This window comes from Lacerta agilis, chromosome 12 (genome assembly GCF_009819535.1).
Source record: "Lacerta agilis isolate rLacAgi1 chromosome 12, rLacAgi1.pri, whole genome shotgun sequence".
In the NCBI taxonomy this organism is placed as follows: Eukaryota; Metazoa; Chordata; class Lepidosauria; order Squamata; family Lacertidae; genus Lacerta; species Lacerta agilis.
In genome coordinates, this window is record NC_046323.1 from 21,704,903 (window position 1) to 21,724,764 (window position 19,862).

The following is a 19,862-nucleotide window of genomic DNA, read 5'->3' on the forward strand; positions in this document are numbered from 1 at the left end:
TATCAAATAAGACAGAACCCATTAATTTGAAGAAACACAATTATATATTGTAAGAGTTGCATTCCCTGTTGTAGCTAGACTAACTCTCAAATTCAGCAGGTATTGCTAAACACCTTGAAGTGCAGAGAGGATCAAGCATAATTCTGTAGATTGAACTGATGGATGCAATTCTGTTAAGAAAAGAGTCCCCCTCCCTCACCCTTATGGATTTTAAGACCTTACAAGCTGCAGAAGCAAAATTTAAGTTGGAAATTATATGAATACTAGTGGTTTAAGCCCGTTAAAAAAACGGGCGCTAGAATATATGTGGAGGGGGCTGGCGCCCCACCCCCACCCCCCTGCCAAAGCCTGCTTTAGCGGGTGGTCGGGGGTGGAGGAGAGGCAAGCAGGGCTTTCTCCGCTTTAACGGAGAAGCCCTGCTTGCCCCCCCGCCCCCACCCCCCTGCCAAGGCCTGCTTTAGCGGGTGGTCGGGGGTGGAGGAGAGGCAAGCAGGGCTTTCTCCGCTTTAACGGAGAAGCCCTGCTTGCCCGCCCCGCCCCCCACCCCCTGCCAAAGCCTGCTTTAGCGGGTGGTGGGGGGGGTGGAGGAGAGGCAAGCTGGGCTTCTCCGCTCTTCCCCATAGGAGCCAACTCCTAGCATGGGCATTGCCATTCAAATGGTGTGTGTGTGTGCCATGTCAATTATGCAGGGTGGGTCCTACCTGGGTCCCCTCAATATTTTATTCAAGTTGGCACCCCTGCTCTTTGCTGGGCACATCTTTAAGTGTTTTTACAAATCTGTGTCTGAAACAGCATGTGATCTAGACAACAGTTAAAGGGAATGATATCAAATAAGACAGAACCCATTAATTTGAAGAAACACAATTATATATTGTAAGAGTTGCATTCCCTGTTGTAGCTAGACTAACTCTCAAATTCAGCAGGTATTGCTAAACACCTTGAAGTGCAGAGAGGATCAAGCATAATTCTGTAGATTGAACTGATGGATGCAATTCTGTTAAGAAAAGAGTCCCCCTCCCTCACCCTTATGGATTTTAAGACCTTACAAGCTGCAGAAGCAAAATTTAAGTTGGAAATTATATGAATACTAGTGGTTTAAGCCCGTTAAAAAAACGGGCGCTAGAATATATGTGGAGGGGGCTGGCGCCCCACCCCCACCCCCCTGCCAAAGCCTGCTTTAGCGGGTGGTCGGGGGTGGAGGAGAGGCAAGCAGGGCTTTCTCCGCTTTAACGGAGAAGCCCTGCTTGCCCCCCCGCCCGCCTGCCAAAGCCTGCTTTAGCGGGTGGTGGGGGGGTGGAGGAGAGGCAAGCAGGGCTTTCTCCGCATTAGCGGAGAAGCCCTGCTTGCCCCCCGCCCCCCGCCCGCCTGCCAAAGCCTGCTTTAGCGGGTGGTGGTGGGGGTGGAGGAGAGGCAAGCAGGGCTTCTCCGCTTTAACGGAGAAGCCCTGCTTGCCCCCCCGCCCCCCGCCCGCCTGCCAGAGCCTGCTTTAGCGGGTGGGGGGGGGGTGGAGGAGAGGCAGCAGCGCCATGCAGGCCAACGGGGCAGGAGGGGGTCAGCAGCAACAGGCTCTCCTTGTAGCGGCGGGAGCAGCAGCGTGACCTCCCTCTTCGGCTTCCCCTCGTCCTCTGCAGCGCCGGCATTCCATTTAAACCGCCCCGCTGTTTCCATTTGAACTGCCGACGCTGCTCGTGGCCCGATGTCTCTCTGCTCCAATCCCTGTGTCCCTGGGGCACATGCTCAGTTGCGCAAACCCAGAGACACACGGACTGGACGCAGAGACACTTGCATTTTATATATATAGATGTGCAAGTTTGCGTAACTTGCCTCTTCAAATTTTAGACTTCTGAAGGGGATGCATTGTAGTCCCTCCATCAAACAAGATTGCTGTAAAGCAAGAGTGAGCTGGGCCAGTGTTTAAAGATCAAGAAAAGTTTGGTAGGATGTACTTGGAATTGTTAACTCACTATGCTGGAAGTTGAAAAATAGTCAGTCTTTCCTTGTCTAAAGTTTTGCCATTCTTCAACCACCTACTGATACTTCAAGGAAAGAGGGAAAGTCTTAGGAAAATCTCTCTCTCTCTCTCCTCTCCTTCTTTCACACAAACACACAAAAATCATACTAGCACATATACTTGCCTATATACCCTTATTTTGATAGTAGAAATAATAAAGCCTATATTACTGTTTATTTGCAGTGTTTTAAAATTTGGTTCCAACATTCCATTTCTGCTTTTTAATTAAGAAGTCAGTTCCATCCTTAAAAAAGAAAATCTGTAAGGGAAACAAATATGAAGTGTGTTATTGAATTTTGTGTAGAATGCCCATCTAATATAGATTGTGTTAATTGCAGACCACAGCTTTCTTGGCTTTGAGTGGCAAAAGCGATGGTGTGCTCTGACTCGAACAGTCTTCTACTATTATGGAAGTGACAAAGGTATTGTAAAAAATTGTGGTTTATCTTAGAGTCCAGTGCAATGCGGTTGACTGTTTGCAGACCTCTGGGGTCGCCCTGTTGTTTTGAGGCATTCCGGATTTACGTGCAACATTCATGGCCTTTGTATAATGGTCTCTGTGTTTCCAGATGGCGTGAATGTACTGTATCTGCTATATGTTGTCTTATCTCTTCTGTTGTTTCCTTTGGAATTTCAGATAGGTCCTCCCCCCCTCTCTCCCCCAAACTTTGATCAGTTTTCAAGATGCCTTAACATTATCCTCACTTAGTTTCCCTTGTTGTTTCTTCTTCTCTCCTCCCCTCCGTAAGTGGTTTTGAAGTTTTGTACCTGTTTACCATCTTCTTGTCTCAATTTAGTTCCAGATGGAATCAATGACAAATCTTGAATTTGCAAGGCAGAACAGTTTGCATTGTGGGAACACCTCTATACTTAGGGTGTATTTCATTCCATGTTAAAATTACAAATTGCTGTTTATTATATAACCCCTTCCAAAAGTGGTTTGTCCTATAATTGTGAAATTTGGTAGAGAAGATCTCTTGGGTGAGGGGCAGATGTTTCCTGAATTTCAGAGAGGTCGGATGAAAGATGGTTGGTTGCAGTAGTTAAAAAACTGGAGGCAGTTCTCATTTATGAGTTTGCACGTGCACACTGGCAACTTCCACAAAGGTGAGCAGTGCCCATTGTGCCATCTAGTGCCCCCTGGCTCTCTTCCAAGTACTTCAGTCTCCTGCAATTCCTCCTGCATATCACAATTTCCTTTCTTAATAAGTAATAATGGCAGCCAGAAAACACTTGCCTCCATTGTAGCCTGTTGCCAGCATTTTCTTGCTGGCTTTATCTGTGGTTTTAACATGTGCAAAATGGCCAGAGTGCCCAGTAGCTGCCACCCCACTGTTTTATAATCGTAAAAGAAGTTGGAGTTCTTATTGCCAAATACACTGTAATGAATCCAAATAAGAACTCTGGCCTAAAGTTTTAACCAAAAAGCATACATTTACTCGTAAGTAATTCCAAATGTAATATCAATTCTGTAAAGAATTACAGTCTTAAACATAAAATAGTTTTATATGGAAATTTTCCTTGAAGTCTTCTAGAGATGGATGTCAAGGCTTCTCAAATACTGTTTTAAGCATATTTGGTACACATGTTGTTGAAATTATTGTGGAGTGTGCCTCCAAATGGTTGTTGCTTGAAAACAACCCAAGAAGTTACTTGTACATCAAGACACACTAGTTGCTATACAAAAGTTTGAGGGAGAGAAACCCTTCATCTCTTCATAGATATGCCATGAGGCGTGCTACAAAATTGTTAAGGCCACCCCGAAAGCTGACATTAGCATGCACACCAATACATTCTGCTTCTAGATCACTAGAAAAGTCTGAGATGGGGCATTTTTGCATATAGCTGGGCAAGAGGCTTAGTTATATACCCACAGTGGACTGATTTACACAGCAAACTAAACATACGTGGGAAAGGAGTGTTGTCTTCTAGGAGTTCTGTTGTGTATTTAGATGTAGATTTGATGAAGGGGACATCTCCAGAAATGTGTGTGTGCGTATCTGTGTGTGTGCAGTGTAAACATCAAATTAATTAATATTAACGGCCAGCTGTTCCTTTTCTGAGATGTTTGCTATGCTAACACTCTTTGTGTCTCTTGTGCAGAAGCCTCATTCAGGAAATACCAAATCTGGCACTTGGCAAACATCCTTTAGCTCAAGGATGTTTTTTAACAACTGCAGTAGCACTAATTGTAGAAGCACTGTCTGAGCAGACAGTTTAGATTGTGAAGATAAGGAAATCTGTTTTTTAACAATCATACATGGTAGAGAACTCATGTTATTTAGGCATGACCTGTAGATCTGTCCTCCTCATTGAGGTTGCCTTGTGACATAAGCAGAGTTCAAGTAAGACTAAAGAAAAACAATTAAGAAGGCTCAAACTAGTGACTGATGCTACCGTGAAAAGTGAAAGACTTTCTCTAGTTTTAGCACAGGTCCATTTCACATCTGCAAGCAGGAGTTTCGGAGAATGCCCTTACAGTACTGCCTATTAAAATATATATATTTAGGGCTGCATTCAGAGGCAGAAAAATAAATTTGATTCATAATTATAGCATCGGAGTTTCCCTTGAGGTAGAAAAGAACCCAGATCTACTGAACTTTTTATTACAGAAAATGGTTAACTGCTTTTTGAATTTCTAATGATTTCTAATGATTCTCGGCTGAATTGGAACTCCTTGCAGCTTGAAGACAAATCTTTACTAGGATTCCATTGTGAGTCTTATTAGGAAGGCAGTATGATTGCAAAATTTGTTTTTAAAGGCCATTGCAAGAATGTTAGCAGCACCATTTAATTCTGTTGTTTACAAGTAATTATTGTTATAGCTGCTGGCCGGCCATACATTTTGTTGTTAATGGTCCAGATTGACTAGTAGATGTTTTGTCAATGGAGCTAATACAGTAGTTAGGAAATAGTTCAAGGTGTCTCTTGAATTTCTTGAAAGGGAGAGGCTTCCAGGGTTTGGAAGGTGGCAGACTAGGGCTGGGCAATACCTGGTTTTCAACACTGCCATATATCAACAGCTAAACATCACGATAAACTGATATATCTCAGTGTCTGAAATAAGAATGGAGCTATGAAGAGGCACCTGATGGTTTTGTGGTTTTTTTCCCCATTGTGATTTTTGCATAGCATACACACACACACACACACACACACACACACACACCATGATTCGCGATGTATTGGCAGGTCAAAAATTATGAAACCGATATCACGATATGAACTTCAAACTGGTTTTGGATGATATAGCGCCCAGCCCTATGACAGATCTCCCCTCCATCTATGTGTGGGCGAAGAAACAGCAATTTTGAGCAAAGATACACACACACAGAGGAAAGCATATTTGCATACAAACTTTTGCTGTATCCGCCCTCTGACAAATATAATTAAATTATATCCATTGGAAAGGAAAATTGCTTGGAGTTTTGCTTCATGTCCAATGTATTATCAATGAATTTTAGGGATGGGGGTGGCACTGTGGTCTGAACCACCAAGCCTCTTGGGCTTGCTGATCAGAACGTCGGCGGTTCGAATCCCCGCGACGGGGTGAGCTCCCGCTGCTCTGTCCCAGCTCCTGCCAACCTAGCAGTTCGAAAACACACCAGCGGAAGTAGATAAATAGGTATCGTTGAGGCGGGAAGTTAAACGGTGTTTCCGTACACTCTGGTTTCCATCACGGCGCCAGAAGTGGTTTAGTCATGCTGGCCACATGACCCGGAAAACTGTCTGTGGACAAACGCCGGCTCCCTCGGCCTAAAAGCGAGATGAGCACCGCAACCCCATAGTCGCCTTTGACTGGACTTAACCTTCCAGGGGTCCTTTACCTTTTTATCTATCAATGAACTTCTGTAAGAAGGCTGAGCATGCTTTGTATGTGGATATCGTTGCCAGTAAACCAAGCTTAACTCTATCGGACGCCTGCCAGTAGATTTTCTTACCTTAAGGACAAAACAACTGTTTCTGGTAGTAGGCAGCACCATTTACGTCTGAGGAAATGTAAGAGAAGTCACAGGGCAACTTCCCTCATTCCTTCCAGCTTCTTGTACTTGTAGCTATTTGGGGTCACTCTGAGCACGTTTGTATTCCTTAGCCATCCAGTGTGGTAGCCACTGGTGACACTGTCACTCATGACTTTATCCAACCATTTTTTGTGTTTAGTTTACTTTGAATTTAGCTATGCAGTTTACCCTAGTGACATCCCCTGACTACACACAACATGGTCTTGATTGTGTGGGGGGAAAACCCCTATTGACAGCTTTTTCAAAAATTGCTGCCTATTTTATTAAATGATTCTTAGTTCTTGCAAGAGGAGATATATATAGCAGGCTCTGGTTTACTTTCTCACATTATATTAATGGCATCCCAGGTTATCATTTCTAGAAATGGAATTGTCAACTCTTCAGCCGTCCTCTATTGGAAAATTGCTGGTGAATTACAGCAGAAGAACAGTTCTAACTATTCTTCTAGTCAGGTGGAGTTAGTACAACGTTCAAAGCATGGGCATGCCACAAATTTAATGAGGACTATTTATTTCTTCAGGTATACAGTGGAACCTCTACTTACGGACATAATTTGTTTCGGAGGTCCATCCGCTGGTCGAAACGGTACGCTAGAAGAGGCGTCTTGTGCACGTGCGCATTTGGCGGTAGAGCGCTTCTGCGCATACACAGATGGCAGAAGCCGGTTCTGTGCATGTGCGAATCATGGCAAACCCCGTGTTTACTTCCGGGTTTGCCACGGATGCAACTTGGAATGTCCGCGAGACGAGGTGTATGTAAGTCGAGGTTCCACTGTACTGGGCCGAGGCTGTTTAGAGCTTTAAAGGTCAGCACCAACACTTTGAATTGTGCTCAGAAACAGACTGGTTCACTCATTGACCTGGTTAGTATTGTAACGCTAAGGCAATCCATGACTGAGTGCAAATGCAGAGGTTCCCAGAGAGATCCCTGCTGCATTACTCCTTCTTTGGTCCTGCTGCTGCAGGGCTGCTCTGAGCTCAGCGATGGTTTGGTTTGAAAAGCCACAAGTGGTAAGCCATGGAACAAACATTGGCCAGAACTCATGGTTTGTCTAGAGCAGGACAAACTGCAGTCTTAGGTGGGTTTGGACAATGTTCTAAACCATGGGCTGGTTTACCTCATAGGAGTGCAATGTGGCCTCAATCTCGTTAGCAGCTTGCATGTTTGTGCTAAGCCATGGTTTGGCTTAGAATAATGTGCACAATGCTTCTTTGTTTCTCCCCAGTGTACTTTGCATGTGTAGGCCCTGAACATTATACTGATTGATATTCAAATTTGTGAGAGCTTTCTGAGAAGTCTCCTAGCTTGCTTTGCTTTTGTCTAAATAGCAGGGTCGTCAGTATACTTCCACGCTGTTTTGTGTTCACCCTTTCCCCCAGACCATAACTTAATATGTTAAGAGGACTATGCAAAGAGGTCTCCAAACAAATTTTCTGTTTGTCCTGAGGGTACTTTTATTATGAAATGGTTGTGTACTTGGCTTTTGGGTTGTTTCAGCAGAAGTTAGAATAAGCTGAGCATTTTGTAGGCTCCTTCACGTTGGTCAGTAGGTGAAGAACCCCTTTTACAGTTGTTGTTAACAGCCTCTGAAGTTTACTTCTTCTTTTTTGAGATGCAATAGTGGGCAGATGTACCAAGGAGATCGGTAAGTTCTTCTTCACTGGACAGATTTTTCCAGTGGCTACTGAACCAGAAAGAGACACTGATTTATGATGCACTTGTCTTGTAAGTTCCATGTTCCAGTTCTTGGTTCTCCCTGGGTACAGAAATCATTGCATGTACTTCTCACTAAATGTGACCATCTGTAAGTATCATCCTGGGGGATTCTGTAGATAGCTTTCATAAAAATGTGCTTTGTTTGTACCTTCTCTTTAAAGGAGAGGTTTTTCTTTTTTTAATCACTCATAGCATCACCTAAACCATTTGGCTAATAACGTCTAACCTATTCTCTCGAATATTCATGAAATGGAAAACAAAATCTGAATAAATGATAACCTGCCGTGCCATTCACGTTCAGCGTTGCAAATGAAGTTCTATCTTTGCTTTTTATCTACGACAGACAAACAACAGAAAGGTGAATTTGCTATAGATGGCTACACCGTCAGAATGAATAATACCCTTCGGAAGGATGGAAAGAAAGATTGCTGTTTTGAAATCGCTGCTCCTGATAAACGCATTTATCAGGTTGGACTTCTTATGTCATCTTGAAATTAAATTGATAAAAACTGTTACTGTTCCAGTTATGAAGACATTAACATTTCAATAAAACAACTCCTGACATGTTCAGGAAGAAGTAACTCTTGATTTGCTTACCTTGTACATTCATTCATATATATATATGAATAGATTAAACATTATACTATCTTTTTGGATAAGAACAACCAATATACCATTTTTATCTGCTGTTCCATTTCACAGCTTATATTTAAATATCTATTATCTAATAGGTCTGCTCTTGGATGAAATACACACACACACACACACACTCCAAATGTTAAACATATATTGTATTGCTTAGAGGACGGGGAAGGAAATCTAAGTTAAAGGCACATATCAGCTATGTGATTCAAGATCTATCAGCTAGGCATCAGTGTGGAATGTAAGTTTAATAAGTTTTAAATATCTGAGATTGCAGTTGAAAGCCAGTTAATTAAGTTGTCAGGTACTGTGTTGGAATCTGACAAGAACATTTTTAAGAAAACTGTACCCAGCAGTCTAAAGAAATTCATGGGTGTCTTCTAATTGTCAAGGGCGAATTTTGTTCATCAGTCCTGCTTTTGACATTGATGAAGAGAAGCAGCTTTTTTTTCCTGCACAGCTGCCAGCTGCTGATCAGAGTTCCAAATCCATCATCCTCTGCTTCAATTACGTAAATTTGTCAAAATTAACTGTACATTATAAGAAGCATCCTTGCAAGAAAAGTACCAGAAGACATGTAAAGAATTGCTAATGCTGCCTTGAAGAAGTGACAGGAATGTTACTTTCTTTTCATTACTGATACTGTGCTGCCTGTATTTTTATGCTCATGATTACTACTAGTAAAATCAACTTTATGAACAGTTTACAGCTGCTACTTCCAAGGAAGCTGTGGAATGGGTGCAGACGTTGAGACACGCAATACGAGGTAAGCCAGTTGTTGAAAAGAATCTTTGTTGACAGTGCATGTTGGAATTCCAATTGTTATCACTTTGTAATAGATTTTCTGTTTATTCATCTTGGAGTTTCATTGTGGCCATTTTTGTATAACACGTTTCCTGTTTTCAGCTTTCTGTGTGAGTGTGAATAAGGAATCCTTTGCTCACTTGGGTATAAGTTCTTCTATACTCGGTTGGACTTGCTTCCAAAGAAATATACATAGTAATAAGCTGGGGACATGCTTCTCAGTTAAATTGCACTGAAATACAGATGTGCCTGTTTTTATTCAGCTGGTGCTAGCTAAATAAAAACAGTCGCATCTGTATTTCAGAGGCGTCTCTTAATAAGCTAGTACTGGGGCATTGAATTTCCTTGGGTTTAAAATGGAAGCGTCGGAATTATTTTGCTTTTTCTTTCACATTCCTTATGGCTGTGTTCACTGGGTGGGTACCTGTTGAACAGCTCTTGCATTCTTCTGAACAGACATGGGATCTGAAGATATTCTTGAGGAGGATGAAGAAGAATATGATGACATTGATGAAACTGGCGTTCCTTCTCAACGAGCAAGCACGGAGCCAATCAATGATGATATTTATGAAGAACTTCCAGGTATTGCGATGGGGAGAGACTGGGTTGCATAGCAGAGATGCCGTGTGCAGCTCTGAAGGGACAGAAGGGGTTGGTGGAAAGAATTGATTCCAGCAGATAGTTCTTGGCTATGGCAGACCTGAACCAAGCTCAACTGTCTGGTCGTAGGTGAGTTATACATAGTGTGTCAGCCTCAGTTCCACATGGTCTTCCATGATTAATGCCAGACGCTTGTGGTATTTAAAGAAGTGTGGTGGGGTTGTTTTTTTACTAGGTTTAAAAAAAATAACTATTCACTTCGGGCTAATAAGGGCATTGAAACTAGACAGGAATTGTAGAAATGGTCTCTTGAGATTATTGGCTCATTAGCATCATCTCTGCTACATAATTTTTTAATTAAAACGTTGACGTGCCTTACAGCTTTGTCTCACCAACGCAGTCACTCATTCCTCCCCACTTTATTCGCTGTGTCACTTGCATTAAACCATTTTTCTTCACTCTGTTTTTATCAGCTGTTCCCTCATATATGATCTCATAATCCCTGCATATAAGCACAGGATGTGTATCTGTGTGTGTTTTTGTTTGATTTCTGGGGTTGTAGAGAGGAATTGTCAACAAAGGTACTTGTGGGGTTTGGCTTGACTTTTTTTCTAATTGCACCCCCCATGAATCTGACCGTGCCATGATTTCTTCTCTGGATTTTTCAGTTATGGAAAAGTTTTTTTTCTGCATCTTGACGCCCAGATGTAAATCTCATTAAAACCTTTGTTTTGGCACCTAGTGCTGAACTTAACTCCAGTAAGAAGAAAGTGGCAGGACAGGGTCTGTAGGGATGTAAATACATGGAAATGAGGTGTCCTCCTTGCTGTAGTTTAAAGAGAACTGCAATACTTATTACTGTAAATGTAATGGGGAGTGTGGGGTATAGCTCCAGAACAGGCTTGGCCAAACTTGGCCCTCCAGAAGTTTTGGAACTACAATTCCCATCATCCCTAGCTAATAGGACCAGTGGTCAGGGATTATGAGAATTGTAGTCTCAAAACATCTGGAGGGCCAAGTCTGGCCATGCCTGCTCTAGAATAAAAGAATGCTATCAGAAGGTAAGTTGGTGAATAAAAATTACTTTCATCTGATGCGTTTCAGATATTTTAGTTCTCTAGAAAATATAGCTGTAATAAGTTCAGTGTATAAGGAAAGACACAGACTGAAAAATATTGTAGACCTTTAGACTTTTTATTAGCAGGTGTTCTCCGTATCAAGCGGTGTGCTGCTATGTTAGCTCATTTTAAAACTTGGTTAATGAGAAACACAGTAACAGATCTCAAACAGACCCCTGGGTATAGGACAGAATATAAATTCTAACAACAACAACAACAACAACAAAACAAAACAAAACAGGGTATGTCGCAAATTTGAAATCTACCCAGTGGTTGGAATCTATCAATTATTAAGATTAATCTTTGCATTAGAGATGCTTACTTATTTTGGAAAAAGTTTCAAGATAGTCAGAGCCCAAAACTCTCACCACTGACCACAATGCAATAATGCAGAGTTTGAAAGGAAAAAGCTCTTGGGTAATATGAAGCTTTGGGACTGGTTTGGAATGCTTGAACTTTGAAAGATATCAAAAGAAGGCATAATTAAGTCATGCTATCAAATGGGATATTGGTTGAGCACTGATACCATCCCTCCAGTATTGCCGAGTAAGACAGATATTAAACTATTTATTGACATAATATGGATCACTTAAGATACTGTGCAAAGTTTGAAAAGTTAATGCCAGCTGTTGGCCTAACAGGAGGAGTATTGGGTCCAATTTACAAAACTAGCTCTAATTCGGAAACAGTGGGGGGGGGAAGCCAGGTAAAATGGGAGGCAGATTTATTAAAGTAAATCCCTGATCAATTATGGAAGTGGATGTGGAAAAATACACAGTATTTTACATATACAGTAATACATTCAACAAGCTTCAAGACTGAATAAAATTTACCCAAATGTAAGCAATTTGGGCTGGTGCTGTCAATTTTTCTCCATGTTTTTTGGACATGATTTTCCATTACTATTAGTACCAATTCCTTGCAGGGGCATTTGCGCTGTCTTTCTTCAATTGTACAGTCCCTACTGCAGTTCTTGTGATTTCTTCGTGGTGGCAGGTGTTTTGCATCTGTCTCAGTTTCCTGCAGAATCACAGAATTGGAAGGCACTTTGAAAGGTCATTTAGTCCAACCAAATCCCTGCCAGCGCAGGAAACTCACTACAGTGGTACCTCGGGTTACAGATGCTTCAGGTTACAAACTCCGCTAACCCAGAAATAGTACCTCGGGTTAAGAACTTTGCTTCAGGATGAAAACAGGAATCAGGCAGCGGCGGCAGCGGGAGGCCCCATTAGCTAAAGTGGTGCTTTAGGTTAAGAACAGTTTCAGGTTAAGATCGGACCTCTGGAACGAATTAAGTACGTAACCAGAGGTACCACTATACTACAGCATCCTTGATAGGTAGCCATCCGCCTTACAAACTTCTAACCAAGGGTACAGCGCCTTCTAAGGCAGACTGTTCCACTGTCAAACAGCTTGGACCACCAGGAAGTTCTTCCTAATGTTTGATCCTAGCATCCATATTGACATTAATTTAATTATGACTTGGTCCCTTTAATCTCACCCTTCTACTATAATTGACCATGCTGTTGTCCTGTGCACATTAATTTTGAACTTCGCTAGCTGTTTAAAGTAGGTTTAAAGCAATGAGTATTGGCCCACTTAACCGAGGTAAAAGGTAAAAAGGGCCATCATTTTTTTATTTTATTTTTTACAAAATGGCACTCTCCCTGTCACCTTCATTACAGCTAAGTTGTACATCTGCACCAAGCTTGGCTGAGAGTGGAATACAGATTTCAAAGAAAGCCTCCTGCCAAAACAAGAAGATGGGGGAATCTTTCAATTCATTTTTTTTAAAGCATGGGTACTCAGCACTAGAGAGAACGCAGAGTTGTGCCACACTTTCCAGATATTATGATTCTTTCTAATAATACTAGGATGTTTTGTAGAAACAATTTCCCCCCTTGAATAGAGCAGAATAGTTTCAGACTGAGGCATAGTACCAGTTTATTGGTGCATTAAAATGTTTAGCTTGTCTTGTAGGTTGATAAGACTGCAGTCCTGTACACACTTACCTGGGATTAAATCCCACAGAACTCAAGGGGACTTTTGAGTAGACTTGCATAGGCTTGTGTTGCAATTCTCTTGCTAAGTAAGGAGCTGTTTATTGGATAGGGGAGACTAATCTATTGATACATTGCACCATAAATCTGTTTTTACAAGGGGGAAGATGACTAATTTATTTTCTGGTAACAGAGTAAATTTATTGCAGTTGACTAATATTATTCTCAACAGCACCAGGATTCTGGGCTGCCTCTGCTGCTCAGCCAAAGTCGCATTCCAGAGTTCCCTTGAGCCCACTTGGACTATCACCAGTTATTTGCAAGCAGACTGCATTTGGGCTGCTCTGAGCCTTTTCTCATTTTTTTGAGAATTAGGAGGCATAATTTCATTCCCTTCCAGGTTTTGCTTTGTGGTCAGCCATTTGCTTCCTCCACAGAGTTGGTATACCTGCAGTCAGCTGAGTTTCCTCTGCTTAACATCTCTTAAAGTACAAAGCGTGCCCAGTTCCATTTAGGGTAAAACAAGCAACGAGTTGGAGCCACTCCCCTAGGAAGAAAGGCTGCAGCATTTGGGTGTTCTTTTAGTTTAGAGAAAAGGCAAGTAAGAGGTGACATGATAGACGTTTACAAAATTATACACAGCATATAGAAAGTGGATCGAGAAAAGATTTTCTCCATCTCTTATATAGTACTAGAACTTGTGGGCATCCAATGAAGCTGAATATTGGTAGATTCGGGGCAGAGTGAAACAATGTGCTATTTCATTCAGCACATAGTTAAATGATAGAACTCGCTCCCACAGGAGACAGTGATGGCCACTAACTTGAATGTCTTCAGAAGAAGATTCAACAAATCCAAGGAGGATAAGGTTATCAGCAGCTGAGAGCCACAACGGCCATGTCATACCTCCACTGTCAGAGGCCATATTCCTATGAATACCAGTTGCCGGGAATTGGAGGTGGGCAGAGTGCTGTTGTGCTCAGGTCTTGCTTTGCAGGCTTCCCTTAAGCATCTATTTGGCCACGGTGAGAACAGGAGGCTGGACTAGATGGACCACTGGCCTGATCCAGCAGGCTCGTCTGATGTTCTTGAGCTTTGTTAAGGAAAGTTAATTCCTCTTGGGTGGAATTAAATTATGCTGGGTTAAAAGGCTTGCGAAGAAATTGAATACTGAAGCACAGACTCCAGTCTTGACCCAATGTAACTTGTTTTTGCCTGGATTCAAAGAACTGTGCATTAGCCATGCCAAATGGATTCCGTCCCTTTTTGAACAGCGGCCCCACCCCACGTTTACACAGCAAGCCTGTTTTGGGATATAACTTTTAGAAACAAATTGTGATGCTGCATATTGAGACGGGAGTTTTGGGTGGGGTGAAGTGTCTATCTTTTAAAGGGAAAACATTATACCAGGCATGTTAAAGCCCCCTAGGTATACTTAAAAGCATCTCTCCCACCTAAAGCACTCCATGTGCTCTTTAAATATTGAATAAAAAGCATTACAATTAAACTGTAAAACACAGCACAGAGTCAGATTTGATTTTCTACTTGTGCCGATCATCCCAAGATTTGCCCTTCTCCCAACATGTATAATTTAAACTGCTTGTTCAGATAATACAGTAATTGCCCCCATTTGTTGCAGATTATATCCTATCGCTTTTGTCCTGGGTTTTGCTAAGTAATACATAGAGTAGCCACCGTAAGCTGCTCTATGCCTGGGGGAGTCCCGTTCAGCTTTCCTTTTAAGAAATGTTCCAAGGGAGTATTACTTCACTGTTCACACTGACCTTTGCAAGATTTCAGCCCCAAACCCCAAATGTCAGCAATAATTGGACTTTGGTATCAGTCACAAATGTAATAAAACCTGTGACATTTGCAGCTTCAGTCCATAAGTGTGTTTGGCTCCAAAGCATCTTGCTGCCAAGTGATGCAATGGCATAATCACCCTACCCCCTGAAAAAAGTAGCGTTTCCTAACTTGTGATACAATAAACCACATTTCTTGTGCTTTTTGTAGTATCCAAAAAATATTTGTGACGTATCTTAGAATAATAGAATCATACAAGTTGGAAGGGACCCTGAGGGTCATCTCATTCAACACCCCCCTGCATTGCAGGAATATGCAGCTGTCCTATACGGGGATCGAACCTGCAACCTTGTTGACATTATCAGCACCATGCTCTAACCAACTGAGCTATCCATTGCTGATCTATTTCTTATTACATTCATATCCTGGCTACTATCCAAGGAGCTCATGGTTGCTTACGTCCCCCCATTCCAGTTCACCCTTACAATAACACTTGTAAAGGTAAAGGACCCTGACAGTTAAGTCCAGTCGCAGACGACTCTGGGGTTGTGGCGCTCATCTCGCTTTATAGGCCGAGGGAGCCGGTGTTTGTCCGCAGACAGTTTTTCCGGGTCCTGTGGCCAGCATGACTAAGCCGCTTCTGGCGCAACGGAAACCAAAACCAGAGCAGCACATGGAAATGCCATTTACCTTCCCGCTGGAGTGGTACCTATTTATCTACTTGCACTAGAGTGCTTTCGAACTGCTAGGTTGGCAGGAGCTGGGACTGAGCAACGGGAGTTCACTCCGTCGCGGGGATTTGAACCGCCGACCTCCTGATTGGCAAGCCCAAGAGGCTCAATGGTTTAGACCACAGCGCCACCTGCGTCCCCTGTGAGGTGGGTTAGGCTGAGAAATAGTGGCTTGTTATCCCCCACCCCCACCCCAATTATGAATATCCAGAACAAGGAGCACATTGCTTTCCCAATACAATTCCTTATTTCTGCCCCCAAAACATGGCAGGATAGCTTTAAGCTTTTCCCTTTTAGAACGGAATCTAGCCACTTAACATTGCATATACAGTTGTTATGTGAAACTTATTCAGGATTCTGGTCCCCCTAATTGCATTTTTACTGATGCATGGGAGCTGCCATGTGCTGCTCAGTTAACCTGAGAAGCCCCCAGACCATGTGGGAGGACTTCATGTTGTAGCAGCCCTTTCCCAAAGGCTTTGGTTGTTCCTAGAGCAACCAGAAACTAGAGCAACGCCACTATGGGGAGGAGCAACAAGGTGAGTTACTCATGGCCATTCCGCATGACCTCTGAGGGGTTAGGGGGAAGAACCCTGCATAAGCAGCTTTTGTCTGCAGACGAGCATTTTAATGTTCAAATTAACACCATTTAGCTTTTTATCATTTTAAAGCATTTTGGTAATACTTATTTCCTGTCATTTTTGAAAGCGATCCCCTTGCACAATAAAAAGAGAGGTTTCTTCATAAGCATGCAGTTCAACTTTTGAAAGAACTGTAAAAAAGAGAAACGATCAAGCATCATATTCCCACACTTTTGCTTCCTATTAAAATAAGATTGCTTATTACTCGTTCTGATCAGTCATCCTTCTTACTGCTTTGAATGGACCAACGCAAAAACATTTTTTGACACTATTGATTTGTAAAACCAATATGATGTGAATGCTGTGTGACAGAAGTTGGCTGTTTTATTGAGGGGGGAGAATCCCAAGTTGAAGAATCTTGTCATTCTAGAGAGACAAAAGTAATTTTCCTTATACTGAAGGCTTTTCACTGTTGACTACATTTTTGACAGCTGGCTTCATGTTACACATTAACAACACTTTGTTTATTCATGAATAGCTTTGGCACACTATGTGCCCAAAATAGAATATTTCTCCACATGCAAGCAAATCTGTCTTGTGATTAAGAAGCAATGCAATGCAACAGTCTTAAACTTGAACATCAGTGCCCCAGAATATCAGACTTTTTAAAAATTAAAACAAAGAACAAGCAATATATTTTTTGTTGAAACTGGTGGAAAGCATTGTTAAAAGACAGAATTACCAAGCATATAGAAGAACAAGTCTTGCTGAAGCAGAACCATCATGGCTTTTGCAAGGGCAAGTCATGTCTCACAAATTTTTTAGAGTTCTTTGAGAGTGCCAGCAAGCACATAGATACAGGCAATTCAGTTGACATGCGCTTAGATTTCTGAAAAGCCTTTGACATACTATCTCACTGAATACTCCCGAGTAAGCTTAGCTGTCATGGAATAAGAGGAAGGCAGGGTTAAATCTTGAATAGTATGTGCCACCCTGTTCCAAGCAGTGAACAGGACTGCACAGTCTCCACTCTTTTCCTTTAAGTGGGTGGGGTGCACCAATGCTGCTGCTCACCCACTTAAAGGAGAAACCGAGCAAAATGCTCTTTGAACCAGCTTCCCTGCCTTTAAAGGGGAGAGAGGCTTGTTCAAAGGTTCACTATGCAAAGCTGCAGAGGGGATTTTGGCAGGCGGGCAACCCTGCTGACCTGTCAAGTTTTGGCCTGTGAGGCCAATCCTGCTCATGATGTGGCCCGTGGAGCCAAAAAGTTGCCCCACTCCTGCTTTAAACCAATGAGAAAACCCACATCAGGAATCTATTGCATGGGTACACTTAGCACCTTACCTAAACAAAACACTAGAGGACAGAAGGTGACAAATATGAGTGGCATGAGGCACATGGAAGAGCACCTTGAACAAAGCTAGCGCCGAAAAAGCTAGCGCCACAGAGTGTTCACGAAGCCATAATACTAAGCTCTGGGGGTCCATGGGGAGGAAGGGTGGTGCATAAAATTAATAAAGGATTAAGATAGGATACTGCCCTGTACTGAATCAGACCATGGGCCCATCTAGATTAACATACTCAACACTGCCATACCCGAAGCCTTAAAACCACCACAGTCCACTTCTGCTGCTAGGCTCTCTGCGGATAGCGGCATCACCACTTGCCATGTCCTTCAGTATGCAAGCATGGAGGAAGAGAAGTTTGATAATGTACACCTGATATTTTAGAAGCTCTCTGCTTCAGGTTCCCCCCCTCTTTTGTATGTCTGTGGAGAGGAGGCAGCTTAAGGGATTCGCTGGGAAGGAAATTGCTAAGTGCTCTTCTAGGGGATAGTAAACACAAAAAAGGGTTAGATTAAGCTAATGGCTTTTCAAGTGCTGAAAGTAGTCTGAAGGGGAATGAAAGGTAAAGGGACCCCGACCATTAGGTCCAGTCGCGGACGACTCTGGGGTTGCGGCGCTCATCTCGCTTTACTGGCCGAGGGAGCCAGCGTACAGCTTCCGGGTCATGTGGCAAACATGACTAAGCCACTTCTGGCGAACCAGAGCAGCGCACGGAAATGCCATTTACCTTCCCACCGGAGTGGTACCTATTTATCTACTTGCACTTGACGTGCTTTTGAACTGCTAGGTGGGCAGGAGCTGGGACCAAACAACGGGAGCTCACCCCATTGCGAGGATAAGCCCTAGGCTCTGTGGTTTAGACCACAGCGCCACCCGCGTCCCACTACCTAATAGCCACTACCTAATAACACTGCAGTGCAATTTTTGCTCCACCACAAAGAGTTGCATGTTTTAAAGTCAAAACAAAAAAATAAAATAAATAAAAAAATTCATTCCATTAGCACCTTAGAGACCAACTAAGTTTGTTCTTGGTATGAGCTTTCGTGTGCATGCACACTTTTAAAGTGGCAGTAACCACTTGGCAGATACCTGAACTTGTGCTGTAAGAGAAAGAAAAGATACCCCTTTTCTGTGGATATGTGTCTTGCCTCCACAACTGAGATGGTATAGTGCAAGCATATGTTCTTGCTATGTGGGTTCAGATGGGGATCACAAGACTGGGTTGCAGAAGAATTTAGACTGAAATTATTGTCGAGTGCTGGCCAACAGCTCTTTTGCTGTCTGTTATGTATTCTTACTTTTTGCTTCTGTTGTATGAGTCAACCTTTAGCTAGTTTATAAACTGGACTCTTTTAGTACAGACGGGGGGAGGGGGGCAAGCTAATTTGTAGGACGTGGGGATGCCATTTTGAAGCAGGCAGAAAATGGCAGCGGTGTCTAATTATATTGACACTGAATGAAAGTATGGCAAATGATCTCTCTGGTTGAATCTCTTGTCCCTGTGCTGTCTATGCAGGGAATGCATAAACATTAGTTACTTAAAATAGCTAAAGCAGCTAGGAGAGAAACATCTGGGAACCAGACCTTTCCCGTGGAACCATTCCAAAAAACTGCATTGTGTTTCCTTTACTGTAGTAAGTCACACTGAAACAACTTGCTTTGGGTTTCTCTCTCTCCCTCTCTCCCCTGAGTTCAGAAATGAATCTACCCAAAGAACAGGAAACAAAATTCAGTGTTCTAAACCCACAAATTATTCACAAAGTAGGAGATACAGTGGCTCATTCTGATGCTATCTATGTTGCCAAGTCACAATTAGAGATACAGTATTTAGTTTTCATGAATGACTCTTAAATCAAGATCCCTCCCTCCTGATAGATATGCATGGGAGATGTCACATGACACGATTAGTTTCTGCTTCCTTTTGCTAATATTATGCTTAAGGCACAGAATGTTGTGTATGACAAATAGTTCTTAAAGTAGGGCAACTTTTTATTGCAGGCTTTTGTGTGCACACTTGGCCATTTATTTATGAAAACTATTTATAATAATAATAATTTTTTATTTGTATACTGCCATTCTATCTTACGATACTCAAGGCGGTTTACAAGCAGAAGAAACAAATAATGTACACCTTATAACAATCTAATGCAATACAAAAATGTGATAATAAAACAAAACTTTAAAATAAGCAACCTACATCAAAAAGTAACATTCAACAATTATTAGAGTAATATAAAATAATATCAACATATAAAAGTTAAACAGAAACCCACTCAACATTTACAATAAACAATTTCCAAACTAATCAATAAAACAACGGCAAGCCACAGTACATAGAATAATACAATACAAATTGAGAAGCAAGGCAGGTGAAAGGAGACCTTGCCTGATGGAGTCTCTCCCCTTGTCATTTATTAGCTATATTTTAGAATGAAGTTTATAGTTCGTAATGTAAATCTGTTGAACTTACTTGGTGAGCAAACACTTC

At 42.2% G+C, this 19,862-nt stretch overlaps 1 protein-coding gene across 1 annotated transcript in view; it reads left to right on the plus strand.

The window, feature by feature from the left end:
- The window catches only part of SKAP2 (src kinase associated phosphoprotein 2), a 101,951-nt gene that overhangs the window by 51,085 nt on the left and 31,004 nt on the right, over window positions 1-19,862 (plus strand). Inside the window, exons 6-9 of the mRNA XM_033165256.1 lie at window positions 2,350-2,433; window positions 8,093-8,217; window positions 9,094-9,157; window positions 9,652-9,777. Coding sequence (XP_033021147.1) covers window positions 2,350-2,433; window positions 8,093-8,217; window positions 9,094-9,157; window positions 9,652-9,777 — 399 coding nt within the window. The remainder of the gene's footprint in view (window positions 1-2,349; window positions 2,434-8,092; window positions 8,218-9,093; window positions 9,158-9,651; window positions 9,778-19,862) is intronic.